Source organism: Bos grunniens, chromosome 6, assembly GCF_055505025.1.
Source record: "Bos grunniens cultivar Pamir isolate PY7600 chromosome 6, Bosgru_T2T1.0, whole genome shotgun sequence".
In the NCBI taxonomy this organism is placed as follows: domain Eukaryota; kingdom Metazoa; phylum Chordata; class Mammalia; order Artiodactyla; family Bovidae; genus Bos; species Bos grunniens.
This window is the reverse complement of record NC_141170.1, coordinates 24,619,366-24,636,491: the sequence shown is the minus strand read 5'-3', so window position 1 is coordinate 24,636,491 and position 17,126 is coordinate 24,619,366. Positions and strand designations below refer to the sequence as shown.

At 42.6% G+C, this 17,126-nt stretch overlaps 1 protein-coding gene across 2 annotated transcripts in view; it reads left to right on the top strand.

The window, feature by feature from the left end:
* Positions 1-17,126, top strand: part of FRAS1 (Fraser extracellular matrix complex subunit 1) — a 534,425-nt gene that overhangs the window by 296,588 nt on the left and 220,711 nt on the right. For both annotated transcript variants that reach the window (XR_015165261.1, XM_086405184.1), the window contains exons 19-20: positions 11,871-12,011; positions 14,946-15,089. Coding sequence is in view for 1 of the 2 variants with exons in the window: in XM_086405184.1 (XP_086261310.1) it covers positions 11,871-12,011; positions 14,946-15,089 (285 nt within the window). In the remaining variant the exon portion in view is untranslated. The remainder of the gene's footprint in view (positions 1-11,870; positions 12,012-14,945; positions 15,090-17,126) is intronic.

Genomic DNA, 17,126 nt, shown 5'->3' with positions numbered 1-17,126 from the left:
CAAAGAACTTCCTCTAAAAGAGTGCTAGAGTTAATTTAATGTGTGAGTTATTAAAACCATCAAAAAATAATGTAAAAAAATCTTATATAAAATACTAGAGCATAGAAAAAGATAGGATGTTTTAGAGTACACTGTTTTTTCTTCCAGCATAGCAGTAATGTAATGTTACAACAAAACACAGAGAAAAACTACAAATTTTAGATAAAATATTAAAAAGATATCAAATTGAATTCAGAGCTATATATAAAATTGAATTGAGGTTATTTTAAGAATTTATAGATTAGCTTATATTGAGATATCTATTAGGTAATTTATCATATCAAAACATCAAAGGAGAAAAAAATATGATCACTTTTATTTGCTCAAAATCTGTCTACCTAGGTTCATGATCTATTCTTCACATAAGGAAAAACCTTAATTAGGAGTAATTAGGAGGACTATATTAAAAAATACAGAATTAAGAAATAAAAATATTTCAGTTCAGTTCAGTCACTCAGTTGTGTCCGACTCTTTGCAACCCCATGAATTGCAGCATGCCAGGCCTCCCAGTCCATCACCAACTCCCGGAGTTCACTCAAACTCATGTGCATTGAGCCGGTGATGCCATCCAGCCATCTCATCCTCTGTCGTCCCCTTTTCCTCCTGCCCCCAATCCCTCCCAGCATCAGGGTGTTTTCCAATGAGTCAACCCTTCACATGAGGTGGCCAAAGTACTGGAGTTTCAGCTTTAGCATCATTCCTTCCGAAGAACACCCAGGACTGATCTCCTTCAGAATGGACTGGTTGGATCTCCTTGCAGTCCAAGGGACTCTAAAGAGTCTTCTCCAACACCACAGTTTAAAAGCATCAATTCTTCAGCAATCAGCTTTCTTCACAGTCCAACTCTCACATCCATACATGACCACTGGAAAAACCATAGCCTTGACTAGACAGACCTTTGCTGGCAAAGTAATGTCTCTGCTTTTGAATATGCTATCTAGGTTGGTCATAACTTTCCTTCCGAGGAGTAAGCATCTTTTAATTTCATGGCTGCAATCACCATCTGCAGTGATTTCGGAGCCCCCAAAAATAAAGTCTGACACTGTTTCCACTGTTTCCCCATCTATTTCCCATGAAGTGATGGGACCAGATGCCATGATCTTCGTTTTCTGAATGTTGAGCTTTAAGCCAACTTTTTCACTCTCCTCTTTCACTTTCATCAAGAGGCTCTTTAGTTCCTCTTCACTTTTGCCATAAGGGTGGTGTCATCTGCATATCTGAGGTTATTGATGTTTCTCCCAGCCCTCTTGATTCCAGCTTGTGCTTCATCCAGTCCAGCATTTCTCATGATGTACTCTGCATAAAAGTTAAATAAACAGGGTGACAATATACAGCCTTGATGTACTCCTTTTCCTATTTAGAACCAGTCTGTTGTTCCATGTCCAGTTCTAACTGTTGCTTCCTGACCTGCATACAGGTTTCTCAAGAGGCAGATCAGGTGGTCTGGTATTCCCATCTCTTTCAGAATTTTCCACAGTTGATTGTGATCCACACAGTCAAAGGCTTTGGCATAGTCAATAAAGTAGAAATAGATGTTTTTCTGGATCTCTCTTGCTTTTTCCATAATCCAGTGGATGTTGGCAATTTGGTCTCTGGTTCCTCTGCCTTTTGTAAAACCAGCTTGAACATCTGGAAGTTCACAGTTCACGTATTGCTGAAGCCTGGCTTGGAGAATGTTGAGCATTACTTTATTAGTGTGTGCTGCTGCTGCAAAATCGCTTCAGTTGTGTCCAACTCTGGGGGACCCCATAGACGGCAGCCCACCAGGCTCCCCCTTCCCTGGGATTGTCCAGGCAAGAACACTGGAGCGGGTTGCCATTTCCTTCTCCAATGCATGAAAGTGAAAAGTGAAAGTGAAGTTGCTCAGTTGTGTCCGACTCTTATCGACCCCATGGATGGCAGCCTACCAGGCTCCTCCGTCCATGGGATTTTCCAGGCAAGAGTACTGGAGTGGGGTGCCATTGTATGTGAGATGAGTGCAATTGTGTGGTAGTTTGAGCATTCTTTGGCATTGCCTTTCTTTGGGATTGGAATGAAAACTGACCTTTTCCAGTCCTGTGACCACTGCTGAGTTTTCCAAATTTGCTGGCATATTGAGTGCAGCACTTTCAAAGCATCATCTTTCAGGATTTGAAATAGCTCAACTGGAATTCCATCACCTCCACTAGTTTGTTTGTAGTGATGCTTCCTAAGGCCCACTTGACTTCACATGCCAGGATGTCTGGCTCTAGGTCAGTGATCACACCATCACGATTATCTTGGTCATGAAGCTCTTTTTTGTACAGTTCTTCTGTGTATTCTTGCCACCTTTTCTTAATATCTTCTTCTTCTGTTAGATCCATACCATTTCTGTCCTTTATTGAGCCCATCTCTGCATGAAATGTTCCCTTGGTATCTATAATTTTCTTGAGATATAAAAATATTTAGCATATAAAGAATGAAATGTTTAGGATGTCCATATATTACCTGAGATATTCTAAAATATTTTTCATTGTTTATCTGAAGTTCAAGTTTAACTAGATGTCCTTTATTTTATCTATGATTTCTACCTGTAACCCTTCTATTCTCAGATAACCTCTTTTAATCTTTTGACATAGATTCCTACAGTTTTTTACATACACACATACATGTATGACTTTATAGTTTATGAAATTCCTTACAACCAAGAATTTGATTGGAAATCCTGTGAATGTATATTTACTCCCATTTTATAGATGAAGAAACTGAGACTTAGAAGGAACCAACTGAAGAATAATTTAGCATTGGGAAGATCCTGGGCTCTAATGGAGGACATGGTTACCTAAGGAATATTTACTTCTTTCCAAGCCTAGATCCCTTGTCCTTCTTTTCATCCTAGAGCTTTACAATTTAATTTCAGGCCAGGCCACCTCTCTTAATGATCCCATCCAATCACAAAGTCAGCGACTTGGTTGTGGTGGAGCAATGGGGTATGAACTTGGTTGGGATAATTAACTCAGCCACGTAATTGGCCCAATTCTGTGGCAAATTGGGCTTCCCTTGTGGCTCAGCTGGTAAAGAATCTGCCTGCACTGAAGGAGACCTGGGTTGGGGAGATCCCCTGGAGAAGGGAAAGGCTACCCACTCCAGTATTCTGGCCTGGAGAATTCCATGGACTGTATAGTTCATAGAGTCGCAAAGAGTCAGACACAACTGAGTGACTTTCACTTTCTGTGGCAAATTAAGCATGGATTTTTTAAAAAAATTTATATGCAGTTTAGTGAGAGGGCTTAAGATAATATAATTTTGAGGAAATTACTAGTTCTATTTTAACAATGAACTCCATAGTGCAATAACAAGTTTTACCTATATATCTTCTCATGTATAATGTCTGTAGAAACACTGTTCTTCAAAAAAGAATACAGACATAACAAACATCCCAGTGCCCCCTTCCATCCCCCATCATTCATTAGAAGTAGAATTATCATAGAGCTTTGGTCAGGGAGACATCTGGGAAATTTTAGTAACTAAACTTTTCCAAGCCTCCTTTGTCAGTCTTGGAGACAGCATTGCCTCCTTAGGCAGAACTTACACCTGAGTGGGGCAAAACTGCACAAAATCAATACAGATTCAGGATCAATTATTTTCCAGTTTTATTGAAATGTGGTGACATATAACATTGTATTCAATTAAGGTGTACAACATCATAATTTAATATATATTTATGTTGCCAAGTGATCACCACAATAAGTTTAGTTTGACATCCTTCACCTCACAGAGTTGTAATTTTTTTTCCTGTGATGAAAACTATAATTTACTGTCTTAGTAGCTTTCAAATATACATATAGTATTGTTAACTATAGGGCTTCCCAGGTGGTTCAGTGGTAAAGAATCTGCCTGCCCATGCGGGAGCCGAAGGAGACGTGGTTTCGATCCCTGGGTCGGGAAGATCCCCTGGAGGAGGAAATGGCAACCCACTCCAGTATTTTTGCTCAGTTCATCAAAGAGTCAGACACGAGTGAGCACGCACAGGCAGAGCAATTGTTAACTCTAGCGCCGCACTGTTCATTGGATTCCCCAGAACTTGTTTATCTTATAACTGAAGTCTGTACCTTTTGACCACCTTCCCTTGTTTCCCCTCCTCACACCCCTCCCCACCCCCTAGGATGCACAGTCTGTTGTCTGAACCATATCCTTCAGTCCAGATCTAGTCCTCCGTTGTCTCTCAAACTTCGGTGACTGTCCAAGCTACTCTCTGTGTTCTCAGTGGCATCCAGCAGTGGAGAGTATGCCCCGCCCTGTCTCTGTCCTAATGCAAAGGACCTTAGTCAGCATCTGAATGCTGGGAGATTGGAGCCAAACCCTCTTTCAGCAACTTCTAAAATGTCCAAGTGGATCTCTTTCAGAGACTGTCTCGGAGGTGATTGTTTCTGGGCAGGGGGAGCGGAGTGGGGTAGAGTCACTGGTTAACAACCATCCCTCTGTTTGCTACAGTTCCACAGAGCCCACGAACTCGAGCCCTGCTGATCATCAGAGTCAGGCCACCAGTGCCCATGTTCTCTGGGCAGTAGTCAAAAAACCAGGGCCCTAGACCTGCATTCCAGGGAGACACGAGTGACCTGGAGCTGGGCGGAGGGTGAACATGAACACGCTGTCCTCCCGCCTCCCAGGTCTCTGGAGAGGATGGCGGGCAGTCAGCCTCTATATGGGGATTAAAGTAGAAGCCTGACCCTCAGGCTGCAGCCTGACATGTATAGACATGTGTCTCTTTCCGGAAAAGACTAGGAGATGGACATTTCTGATGGGTGCCTTCACACGGAGCCCTGGGGGAACAAGTACCATGACTCCTAGTGAGCCTGTGAAGAACTGTCTATTTGGATGCTCTGATCTCACAGGTCTTCTGGATTCAAGCCCTGTTGGCTTTTGGAGCTAGAGGTTGGAGGACCATTTCTCAGGTGGAGGTCTTAAAGTTGGGTAGTAGATGTTAGGTTCAAGCCCTTCAATCCTCAGGGAGAAGCTGGGTGTCTGTGAGTTCCCCCCTTGTTTATTGTATCAATATGCTGCTGTCCCAGGGGTAGGATTTATGACAGGAGTGTGTCTCGGCATACCTACCTTTTTTTTTTTTTTTTCTCATTCGTTTAATGTGTAGGAGGCGCTCAGCTAGTTTCCAGACTTCTTTCAGAGGGAATTGGCCCATGTGTAACCGTAGATTAGCATGACCGCCAAAAGGAGTGAATTCAGGAGCCTCCTACAGAGTGCCAATTTCTTTTTTAAATGAGAAATTCACTGATTATTTTGGTTAATTAAATAACTTGCTTTAGATGAATGAGAAGGAGTAAAGCATATTGTGGTATTTTATCTATTTAGTTGTTCCTAAGATTCACCAAAAGCCTTAAGGCACAGAGCTTTAATTAAAGAAATAAATGCACAGGAGTCAGCCTGTTCTGCTTAAGAGTGTGTTGCTATTTATGAAGCTGGGATTCCCTTGAATTAATTGAATAAAATACCTGGCATTTATATTAAGCAACACTTTAATGTAGTCCCTAGAGTGCTGACATAAGCTGTACAAATGCGTGCCTTTTGGAGATGTTCGGTCTTCTTCTCTTTCTCCTTCTTGCTTTTATAGCAGGGATGTGCTAGGTTTTGGGGATAGAAAGATGAAAAAAATATAGACCATGCCTAAAGGAAAGAGTGATCAACTAGGGGAGACTGACACAGAACAAGTAACTAAAAAAACGGGATGCATGTTGTAGTGGCAATCGGCAAAAGATATATAAAGAACACAACATAAGAGACTGGCTCCTGAGGGGAGAGGAGATGATGAAAATTTTGCAGAGGGAAAACTCCATCATTAGGCTATTGAGGATTAATGGGAATTTATTAGGGAAGAAGGTAAGAAAGGACATTCTTTGCCCGGGAAACAGCAAGTGTAAAGGCATGGTGTGTTTGGAGAAGGACTGTGCATTTGGTTTTCCTGCAGGGTGAAGTCCGAATGGTGGATTGTAGGGATTGATACTGGACACGTGGGGTTGGGTCATGTCATGAAGGGCTGTGTGTGCAGTGTTTAAGAGTTGACACTGTTGGTTTTTGAGAACCATGAAAAGATTTTAAGTAGGGAAATAGTTTGGTCAATGTCATTTTATAGGGACCTCCCTGGTAGTAGTATGGCAGATAAATGGGGAGACACTAAGTGGGGCTAGTTAGGAAGCTGCCACACCAATCCATATCAGGAGTGACACTGAAGGTCTACATTAAGGGTCGCAGGGATGATTAAACTGGGATAGATTTGATGCAGATTTAAGACATAGAAATCAACGTATCACATCTGCATTATAGAGAGGAAAAGTAGAAGTCCAGCTTTCTCATCGTGAGTATCTTTGTGAATGGTGGGGTAAAGGCAAGCCAGGAAATATAGGAAGTCCCCTACAAATGAACCATCAAAATTCAAGTTGCAACCTGCCAAAGATGTGAACATGTTTTTTCATGTCCAGTCACATAAGTTAGTTCATGATGAAGTTAGTTAGTTAGTCCGATGAAGGGGGGCTACTGTACGAAAAAGACCAGGTAGGCGGTTAGGATGTGGGCGGGTCATGAGTACAGTTTGGATGGAATGAATGTGATGTGATCATTTACATTAAGTCATTAAGTAGGTAAGGGTTCAGAGAAGGCAATGGCAACCCACTCCAGTACTCTTGCCTGGAAAATCCCATGGACAGAAGAGCCTGGTAGGCTGCAGTCCATAGGGTCGATAAGAGTCAGACACGACTGAGCAACTTCACTGTCACTTTTCACTTTCATGCATTGGAGAAGGAAATGGCAACCCACTCCAGTGTTCTTGCCTGGAGAATCCCTGGGATGGGGGAGCCTGGTGGGCTGCCGTCTCTGGGATCGCACAGAGTCGGACACGACTGAAGTGACTTAGCAGCAGCAGCAGCAGCAGGTAAGGGTTAAGCTTGGATACTTAATGGATAATGGATAATGAAGAATATGTGGTAGCAATGGAACACCAAGTAGAGACATTCCCTAGACAGTTAGATTTATGTGATTAGAGTTCAGGGTTAAAGTCAGAGCTGTGCACATAAATTTGGGACTCACCAGCCTGAGGCTGAAAAGAAAAGATCAAAGAGAAGGGAGACCTAGCAGTGTGCTGCCAGCATTTCCATCAATCTACCCCACCCACTCATCTTCCTAGTTGCCCTTCCATTCAGTCAGCAGAAACTTATTTCCTGAGAACTTGTGACAAGCCAGGGACAGGGATTATGACAGGTATTGTGTGAATCACAGAGATGGATAAGATGTACATTTTACTCTTAAAGGATTCCCAGGGGGTTGGGGAGGTAGGGTAAATCACGTTTTACCATCTGATCCAGCAATTCCACTTCTGGGTGTATGCCCAAAATAATTGAAAGTGGGATCTCAAAGAGGTATTTGTATACCCCTTTTCATAACAGCATAATTCACACTAGCTTAAGAGTGGGAGCAATTCAGTGTGCATGGATGAATGAATGGATTACCAAAATGTGGTAAATATGCATACATACAATGAAATATTATTCAGCCTGAAAAAGGAAGAAAATTCTGACACATGTTCCCATGTTGATGAACCTTAACGACATTATGCTAAGTGAAGTAAACCATTCATGAAAATGAAGTAAATAAATAGCAATATGCCTTTTGTTCTTTAAAAAGAAAACAGAAAGAAAGAAGGAAAAGAAGAATGAGGAAGAGGGGAAGAGTAATTTTATTTGACTTCCCTCATTTCAACTTTCATCCCTCATCACAGTGTTCCTTCTGCATATCCTTGAGGATTTTGATATTTACATCATAATTCAAGAGACATCCACCTCAAAAATTGTTTTGACATGAAAAGCCAGGAAATTTTATATGATATGAAAACATTTTATGCTGCCCACTTCATATATTATTTAAAAGGAAAAAAGAAATAGTAGTGTCCTTTGTCTGAAATTTGAACAGAATATAGAATGAATAAAAAATTGGTATGTTTTCATTGTTTTAGGTAAAACTTTTATTGGCGTCAAGTTGACTGGAATTTACAACCATCTGAGGACACTTTTGATGCCAAAACTTTTAGTGCTTAAGCAGCTCCATTATGCTTTTTCAGAAATATACTCAGCCATCAACTGGAAAACCACTCTCTAAAAAATGTAGTGGGGAAATTACTCACAGAACTTACTCTCAAATCTCTTCCATATATGCCCTGTAATGGAGTTAGTCTTCCTTGAAGGATCTTAGACTTCAAACTGGAACTTCTGCTACGGAATCATCTTCCATTAAATGATAGACCCTCATAAAAGTCACTGAAAGAGTGTAGACATTTCCAAAAGCAGCACAGAATTGAAGTTTCATGAGCTTGTTTTAAAGACACAGATGCCAATAGTTACAGAAAAATAGTATTACAGAGGACCAAAGACTTGGAAAGGATGGTCATCCAGTGTATCATTTTCCCTCAGTGGCACAGGATGACTCACTAGGTCATTATCTATTTGGTTCTTAAACATTTCCAGTGAAGGCAGTTCTGAAGTCTGCCATAGGGATGTCCAGTGGGGCTTATTTCCAAAATCAAGTGGGAGCCAAAGGATTTTCTCCTGAAATTCTTAGCCCATCAACTAATTTGCCTTCATTGCTATTTTTGTTATTGTTGTTCAGTCACTAAGTTGTGTCTGACTCTGCGTGACCCCATGGATTGAAGCACACCAGGCTTCCCTGTCCTTCACCACCTCCCAAAGTTTGCTCAAACTCACGTCAGTTGAGTAGGTGATACCATCCAACCATCTCATGCTTTGTCGTCCCCTTCTCCTGCTGCCCTCAATCTTTCCCAGCATCAGGGTCATTTCTAACGAGTCAGTTCTTCACATCAGGTGGCCAAAGTATTGGAGCTTCAGCTTCAGCATCAGTCCTTCCAATAAATATTCAGGACTGATTTCCTTTAGGATGGACTGGTTGGATCTCCTTGCTACCTAAGGGACTCTCAGGAGTCTTCTTCTGCACCACAGTTCAAAAATATCAATTGTTTGGTGCTCAGCCTTCTTTATGGTTACTTTCTTGTTCTACATAATTCAGTAACAATCTTTATTCACATCAAGCCAGTTTATCTCATTGATTTTGTGACCAAATGAAATAAGTTGTCTGCTCATAATGTGTTAATTCATCTCCTCCCAGTTTTCAATTCAACAATGATATGCTTTGATTTCCTATTTATTAAGGAGGAAGAACAGAAGGAGCTGGGGATATTTGCAATCTTGTAAGGTCTGATATGAACATAATGGTATTATCATAGACAATTTTAGGTATGTAGAAGTTTGTTGCTTCCCCAATTATCCTAGAGGGCTTTGTGTTGACAACACAAGTTAGTTGTTTTTGAAATACTGCCACCTGACTTTCTATCACATGTCATTTCATTTGTGCTAAACACGTCTTAAATAATGAGCTGATACGTACCTCTCTTTTATAGCCATATTTGCTTACTTGTTCTATTTTGTTTTTTAAAGAGGAAATATTTTGTCAGTGATTCTGAAAATACTTGGGAAAAATTACTGTGACTTGTGCTATTAGAGTAGTTAACAAGGCAATCTAAAAAAAAAAGGAAATAATTTTAAAACTTGGAGCTCTGGCTCTGTTTTTCATAGAGCAATAAATACTGTTGAATAGATATAAAGCTCTGCAGTGCAGCTAGGGATAATAATCAAAATATTTATCAACCAATAAGTAAGGTGTGGGCTTCCCTGGAGGCTCAGACAGTAAAGAATCCACTTGCAATGTAGGAGACCTGGGTTCGATCCCTAGGTTGGGAAGATCCCCTGGAAGAGGGCATGGTAACCCACTCCAGTATTCTTTCCTGGAGAATCCCCATGGACATAGGAGTCTGGTGGGCTACAGAGTGTCTGGGCTCGCGAAGAGTCAGACATTACTGAGCAAATATACACAGCACACACAAGGTAGGGTGTGTGGCTTCATAGGGGGCTCAGTCATAAAAAAAAAAAAAACCCGCCTGCCAATGCAGGAGATATAAGAGATGATGGTTCAATCCCTGGGTTGGGAAGATCCCCTGGAAGAAGGCATGGCAACCCACTCCAGTATTCTTGCCTGGAGAATCTCATGAACAGAGGAAGCTGATGGGCTACTGTCCATTGGGTTGCAGAGTTTGATAGGACTGAAGTGACTTAGCATGCATGCATGCAAAGTTGGGTGTACTGCCCAATCCAAATGGGTATGGCCTTAGCTCAGGTACAGGTGTTAAACCTTTAGGTGCTCAGTTAGGGATGAGATACTAGGGAGGAACACCAGAAGGTTTAGGACAGCAGTCATCTACCAGCCATATATCATGAGTTTAATACTCCTACAAACTAGTTCTGCTGGACAAGAACATCCTACCTTGCAGCAGCCCAATCTGTACATCAAGGATTGAAATTTACATTTTTATTGGGGATTGGTGGAAATGGAGACCTCAGTTGTAGAAAATCCCATATCCTTCTTCCAAGCTGCTGATCTCTTGAGTCTTCAGGAGGTTTGACTGAGGGGGCAGAGGAGGCAAAGAGGAGACTGAGGGTCGTGTCCCTGCAGTCAGTGGATCTTGTCCCTGAAATGCCTGGGTCCTCCTACTCATTGTCTTACTTACCTCTGTTTCCCCAACACCTCGACCTACTTGTGGCTCAATAACAAAAGATGAATGAGTGATTGAGAGTGATTGACTGGCTGTTTCAAATTGTGGGCTTTATTATTATTCAGATATGATGAGGCCAGCACATCAGGAGATGATTGTCTTGGGAAAGAACCCTTACTCACAGTTCCCAAGAGGAAGGGCATGTCACATCATGCAGGGGCCACAGAGGGAAGCACCAGGGTGGGGCAGGAGGCAGAAGGAGTGAGGGCAAAAGGTGGGCAAAAGCTGATATTGTGGTTTCTGTGGGAAGAAATGAGTGAGGCATAGTAAATAATCCACATGGTGTCCACAACATTCTGTGCGGTATATATTGTTTATATTCTCATTTTTATACATGAGGAAGTAGGAGCCTTGAGAAATTGCATAACTTAGTCAAGGTCACAGAGAATTGTGATATGATGCTCTTATTCTCTCTGTTATACTCCATTTTCCATTTGTTTTATTTCAGTTATTTGCTTGTGTGTCTGTTGATGCAGCTACTTTGAGCAGTTCGAAATGTTGGACAGTCCTTCTTACCTGTGTGTGTCCAGTCTCTGTCAGAGCGTGGGCTCCATAGAAACCTTTGTTTAATCAATCAGTAAGGCCTCCATCACCTTCCTCTTTAATTTGAGCAGCCTAATCAGCAGCCCAGTGATGGTACAGGAGGTGTCCTGGAAGGAGACCTTTTTTAAGGCTTTCTGTTCTTTATCTGACATCCTCTGAGACTGGGAACATGGGAATAAAGAATGATTCTGCAAACGGTTATTTCTGTTTTTTGTGTCACTTATCCCTTTCTTAATCTGGGTTCCCTGATGGCTCAGTTGGTAAAGAATGTGCTTACAATATCGACCAAGGTTCAATCCCTGAGTCAGGAAGATGCCTTGTAGAAGGGAATGGCAACCCACTCCAGTATTCTTGCCTGGAGAATTCCATGGACAGAGGAGCCTGGCAGGCTACAGTCCATGGGGTAGCACAGAGTCGGACACGACTGAATGACTAACACTTTAATCTGGGTTCCACAGATGCCTGCTTTGTAGGATACAGCCTGAAAGAAGTATGTGAGATGTCTGCTCTGTCCTTGGGAAAGTTAAGTGAATGTGTAGAACTTGTACCCAATGGAATATTACAGGAAAGTGAATGGGGAAGGCAGAGCTACTGTCCTTGTCAGATGGCGGCTCTCCTGATTATCTCCTCTGCCTTTTCTCCCTTCCAGCTTGCCACCCATCCTGTTCTGCGTGTGCAGGGATGAGCCCACACAACTGCACAGCCTGTTGGCCTTCCCACATGCTGTTGGATGGGGAGTGCCTCTCCCAGTGCCCAGATGGGTACTTCAACCAGGAAGGCAGTTGTACAGGTGAGTGTGTAACCCATATGTTGTCTTCATACAACCTGGCTCTGAAATTAGCAACCGTGTCATACCAAGGCACTAGACTTGAGCTGTGAGTCCTTCTGAGTGAGGAAAACACATGAAATTCTGTTCATCCAATAGGAAATATGGATGACGTGAAAAATGAGAATCAGCTTGACCCTCTGCATATAGTGAGGGGTGATGGGGGCCATCAAGGAGATGAACTGCTGCAGGTTCTCATGCATTTGTGCAAAAGCAGGCCTTGGCCTCACCTCTGCAGTCCTCAGCCCTTCTTCCCCCGGCTGCAGCCTAATAGAGCAAAAAGGGAAAGGGTATTTATTTCCTTCCTTGACACATCAGCCCAATATGTTTTTAAGAGCACCTGTATATTTCAGTGACAGAGATTTTAAGAATTACAAGTTCAGATTAGTGAAGGGTTTTATTGGAATCGACAAAATACTAAAATTTAAGCACCTTATTGTAGCTCTGTGTTTTCTTGTCGCTAGAGAAAAAAAGAAAAGACAAACACATTCTATCATGATTATGGTTTTATTTCTAAAAATAGACTGCTGAGGCCGACTGATAGGGAAAAAGCCCATCATTATAAAATTGTTTGATTTTTGGTTCTGGCATTGGAAAACACGTAGTAAATGTGTAAAATATTTTTGAAATAAATTAAAACTTGTCAGATTCATCAAGCCTCAACTCCAAAGAGGAAATTTAATGTGAATACAAACTTAGATGATTGAAGATCAATATTATTTTTCTGGAATTTTCTTCTACAAGTAGCTTTTTAATCTCTGTAGGTCCCTGATGGGTTGTTTCACTTGAAACACTCAATTAAGCTCAGTGGGGAGAATTCTTGGTTTCCCTGTCCCTGGGGTTGTCCTTGAAAACTGTGGTCTTTCCTACTGTGCCCTAACCCTTGCCCAGTTGGTTTCGTCTGTGGAAAATTGTTTGGGGGAAGAAAGTCTGAGTATCTGTAACTCTTCTCTGCCCATGCCCCTGCCTGCCTGAGACCAGCAGATGAAAGGTACTTTTATAGGGAAGAATAAAAAAATCTGGCTACAGGTTGAATCTGTTTCTTCTACTTTCTGTTGCTTCCCTAAACTGAAAGGATATTGTCTGTACATAATGCCCTACCTCGGGGAACCCGGCCCCTCTGCCTGAATGTGAAACCAAAGTGCTGTTGTCCAGAGAGACATTCTGACCCTGCTCACCTATGTATGGCTGCAAGAAAGAGGAAATTAACACAGCCCCTCCCGAAGCTGACCATTCCAGGGGGTATTTGCAAGATTAATGGCCTTGGTACTTTACTTCCTCACCTCTTCCTCCTCTGTAAAATAACCTGGCATCCAAACCCTGATAAGATGGTTATTTTGAGACACTAGTCTGCCATCTTCTTGATCTGCCGGCTTTCCAAATAAGGTTGTTATTCCTTGCCTCAACACCTCGTCTACTGATTTATCGGTCTGTCGTAGGGTGAGCAGAGGGGACTTGGACTCAGTAACAGTACCACAAGCAGCAGGGCTCCAAGGTCACTGGAAATATCCTGGCAGGGAGGGGCCACTGGGCAATAGAGATCAACCTGAGAGTGCCAGTATCTTTCCAATGGATATTTACAGATTTAAGAGCCTCAAGGAATGTAGAACTGGTGATGGTTAATGCTAGCCTTCTAATCAGCAGTTTGTTTGCTTGCTTTTTTTTTTTTTCTATAACATCTTATCTTCTTTTGGCCTTCTGCCAGACAAAGTTGACTTTACTGGAAATCTGTGCCTTTCCTTCCCACCAGCTCTGCACCAGAAGGGAATTCTTTGTCATTAGTTCCAGCAAGCACTACCCGGCTCTGGTGCTTTACCTCCCCTCCTCTTGGAATCAGACAGGCTTAGATTTCCTCATCCTTGGCAGACAAACCCTTCAGTCTCCTTCCACGCACACTTGCTCCCGCTGCCCATCTTGGCAGCACAAGAGCAGTTGCAGCTGCAACTTTCTTTTATTCTTTGCCATCCTTATCTTTATTGCCTGCACCTACTGGGACTCCCTGCTCTTTTTCAGTGTAGTACCTCTCAGTAATTTGGTGGTTTTTCTGGGGAAAACATAGCTTTGACAGTTTTGTCTAAGGAATTGAACTTTAAACGTGGTTCAGGATAACCTCCAGAAAGAGGCCTTTTTCGGCTCTTTGTATTTTAATTAAGTGTTGCTGCTAAAACAGGCATTCAAGTTGTGGCCTGGAGGGAGAGCAGGGTTGGCATCTGACTCTGTGAGAAGTTTTCACTTCCCCTGCTGTGGGTAGTTCTACCTGTGCCTGCTGGGGCTTTCTGAGAAGCAAACTGTCTCCCTCTTCTCCATCTAGCTCTTTGAATTTTAGAGAGGGAGAGTCTTACCACTTGTTTTTCTGGTTTTTTACTTTGATCTGAACTTCCTGATTTATATAGATGGGAATGGTCATACTGAGCAACAAATTCCTCTCATTTTATTTTCTAAAAAATTTTAAAATATTTATTTACTTATTTAGCTTCACTGGGTCTTAGTTGAGGCATGCACGATCTTCAGCCTTCCTCTCGGCGTGTGGGATCTTTTTAGTTACAGCATATGAACTCCTAGTTGTGGTATACGGGATCTAGTTCCCTAACTGGGGATTAAACCTGGGCCCCCTACATTGGGAGATTAGCTATTGGACCATCAGGCAAGTCCCAATTTCTCTCATTTTAATGTTTCTAGATCCCATGTTCTGTTCGTGGGCAATGTTTTTGCTGACCCTAGAAATGCTGTCTTTTGGTTAATGCCAAAGGGCGTGCCAGCCTTGCTCAGGAGTCTTTTTCAAAAGATGGTTAGCATTTGAAGTCTGTTCTTAGTGTAATTGGTGGAGTACACCAAATACTTCGTGTGTGTACATGCTGAGCTGCTAACTCCAACCCCGATTCTTGCTTTTCCTTCCAGAGTGCCACCCCACCTGCAGGCAATGCCACGGCCCGTTGGAGTCTGACTGCATCTCCTGCCACCCTCACGTTCCTCTGACTGCTGGGAGCTGCAGGGCCCGCTGTAAAGAGGAGCAGTTCCTCAACCTCGTGGGCTACTGTGCTGGTAAGTGAGTCCCTGTCACAGGCTCAGAAATCCCTAGCCTAAGGCTGGGGCTCTTCATGCCAGGCCCCAGAAGGCTCTTATATTTGTCCTTTGTCATCAGATTAAGAGCTCTCTCTTGGGAGATGTTTGTCTCATGTCCAAAAATTCACTTCACTGCTTTCTATCTGACATTTAGTAAATATCTGTGGATTCAAGTGGAATCTTCTAATGATACTCTTGCAGTTCCTGAAAAAATCTTAGAACTTCATATTAATGAAAACTGAAGTCATGATAATGATTGCTTACATGCATGCAGCGCACTTTAGCTTCAGACCGCAAGAAGCAGGTTCAAGATAGTCACGCACTCTGAAAACTGTTGCCCTCTTGTCTGCTGCTATCTGTTATCTCCTGCTGTGAAGAACCTTTGTCATCAGCCCTGAGCTCACACAATGACAACAACCAGGCACAAAAGTGTAGGGAGATCAACCTAGAAGCAAATCAGTTGCTTCAGGAAATGGGATTTTTTTTTTCCTCTTCAGTTTAGTACTCAGATCTTAAAAGGAAGTAAATTAGGAAATCAAAAAAGAAAAATAAGCAGCAATAATAACAGCAACGGCTTTACTGGGACTTCCCTGGTGGTCCAGTGGTTAAGTGTCTGTGCACTCAATACAGTGGGCACAGGTTCAGTCCCTGATCAGGGAACTAAGATCCCACATGCTGCATGGGTGTGGCCACAGATTGTGTTTAAAAAGCAGCTTTCTGGAAAGAAACCTGGAATTTGGATAATGATGCAGTAGCCGTGCAGTGTTTGTGTTCATCCATCCATTCCTACAATAAATATCTTTGAGTGTCTAACAGTGGTCATATGCTCAGAATATATTTAAAAAAAAAGATTAATAAGACGACGATTGTACCCTCAAAGAATTTAAGTCTGGAAAGGGGGATTTACAGACTAGTGGGTTATTTTATATTTCTTGACCCAATTCTCCAAGTTGCATGAGAAAGTTGAAGAGATTTGCCTATAGCTGCTGTTGTCACGCTCTGAAGGGGTTGAGTGGGAAGCATCCTGGGATCCACTGGGCAAAAGGGGAAGCTGAAAATTCTGGTTAGACACACCCTGGAGGGGCTGACCTGGCTGTAGGGCTTGTTCCCAGGCAGGGAGGGAGTGTGGCCAGTTGTCTCCATCAGAGTATCGAGGTGGCCCGTTCAACACAGTGAGTAAATGGTATTGGTGCTTCATGTGTGGCTGGGGTGCCCCAGTCCCGGGTGATTTATTTCTTTTTGAGCATGACCTGGGCTCAGACAGTAAAGAATATGCCTGCACTGTAGGAGACCCAGGTTAAATCCCTGGGTCAGAAAGATCCCCTGGAGAAGGAAATGGCAACCCACTCCAGTATTCTTGCCTGGGAAATCCCACAGACAGAGAAACCTGGCAGCTACTGTCCATGGGGTCACAAAGAGTCATACAGAACTGAGCAACTAACACTGAGCTTAAGACTAGACATTAGAAGGAATTCCCTTGTGGTCCACTGGTTAGGACTCCACACTTTCACTGCTGGGGGCCTGCCTTTGATCCTTGATGGGGAACTAAGAAACCACAAGCTGTGTAGTACCACCAAAAAAAAATAATAAAAGAGTGAAAAAATGACTTGACATGAGAGTCCAAGATCTATACCCTAGGAAGACAGAACTCTTGAAAGCAGCCAAGACCTGCTAGGATTCAGAGCAAAACCTGATTATAGCGACTACAAACATTTTAGGAACAATGGAAAGTAGAAACTCAGAGAGTCCAGGCTTCAGATGGATGTGATAGCCCACAACTAGAGGGGCTTCCCTGATGGTTCAGACAGTAAAGAATCTGCCTGCAATGCCAGAGACTCAGGTTTAGTCCCTGGGTTGGAAAGATCCCCTGGAGACAGGCATGGCAACCCACCCCAGTATTCCTCCTGCCTGAGAATTCCAAGGACAGAGGAGCCTAGCACTGATTCCTATGTTAGGATACAAAGGAGCAACTCCTAAGAGGTCCTGACACGGTTAAAGCACATTGGTAGATATTTA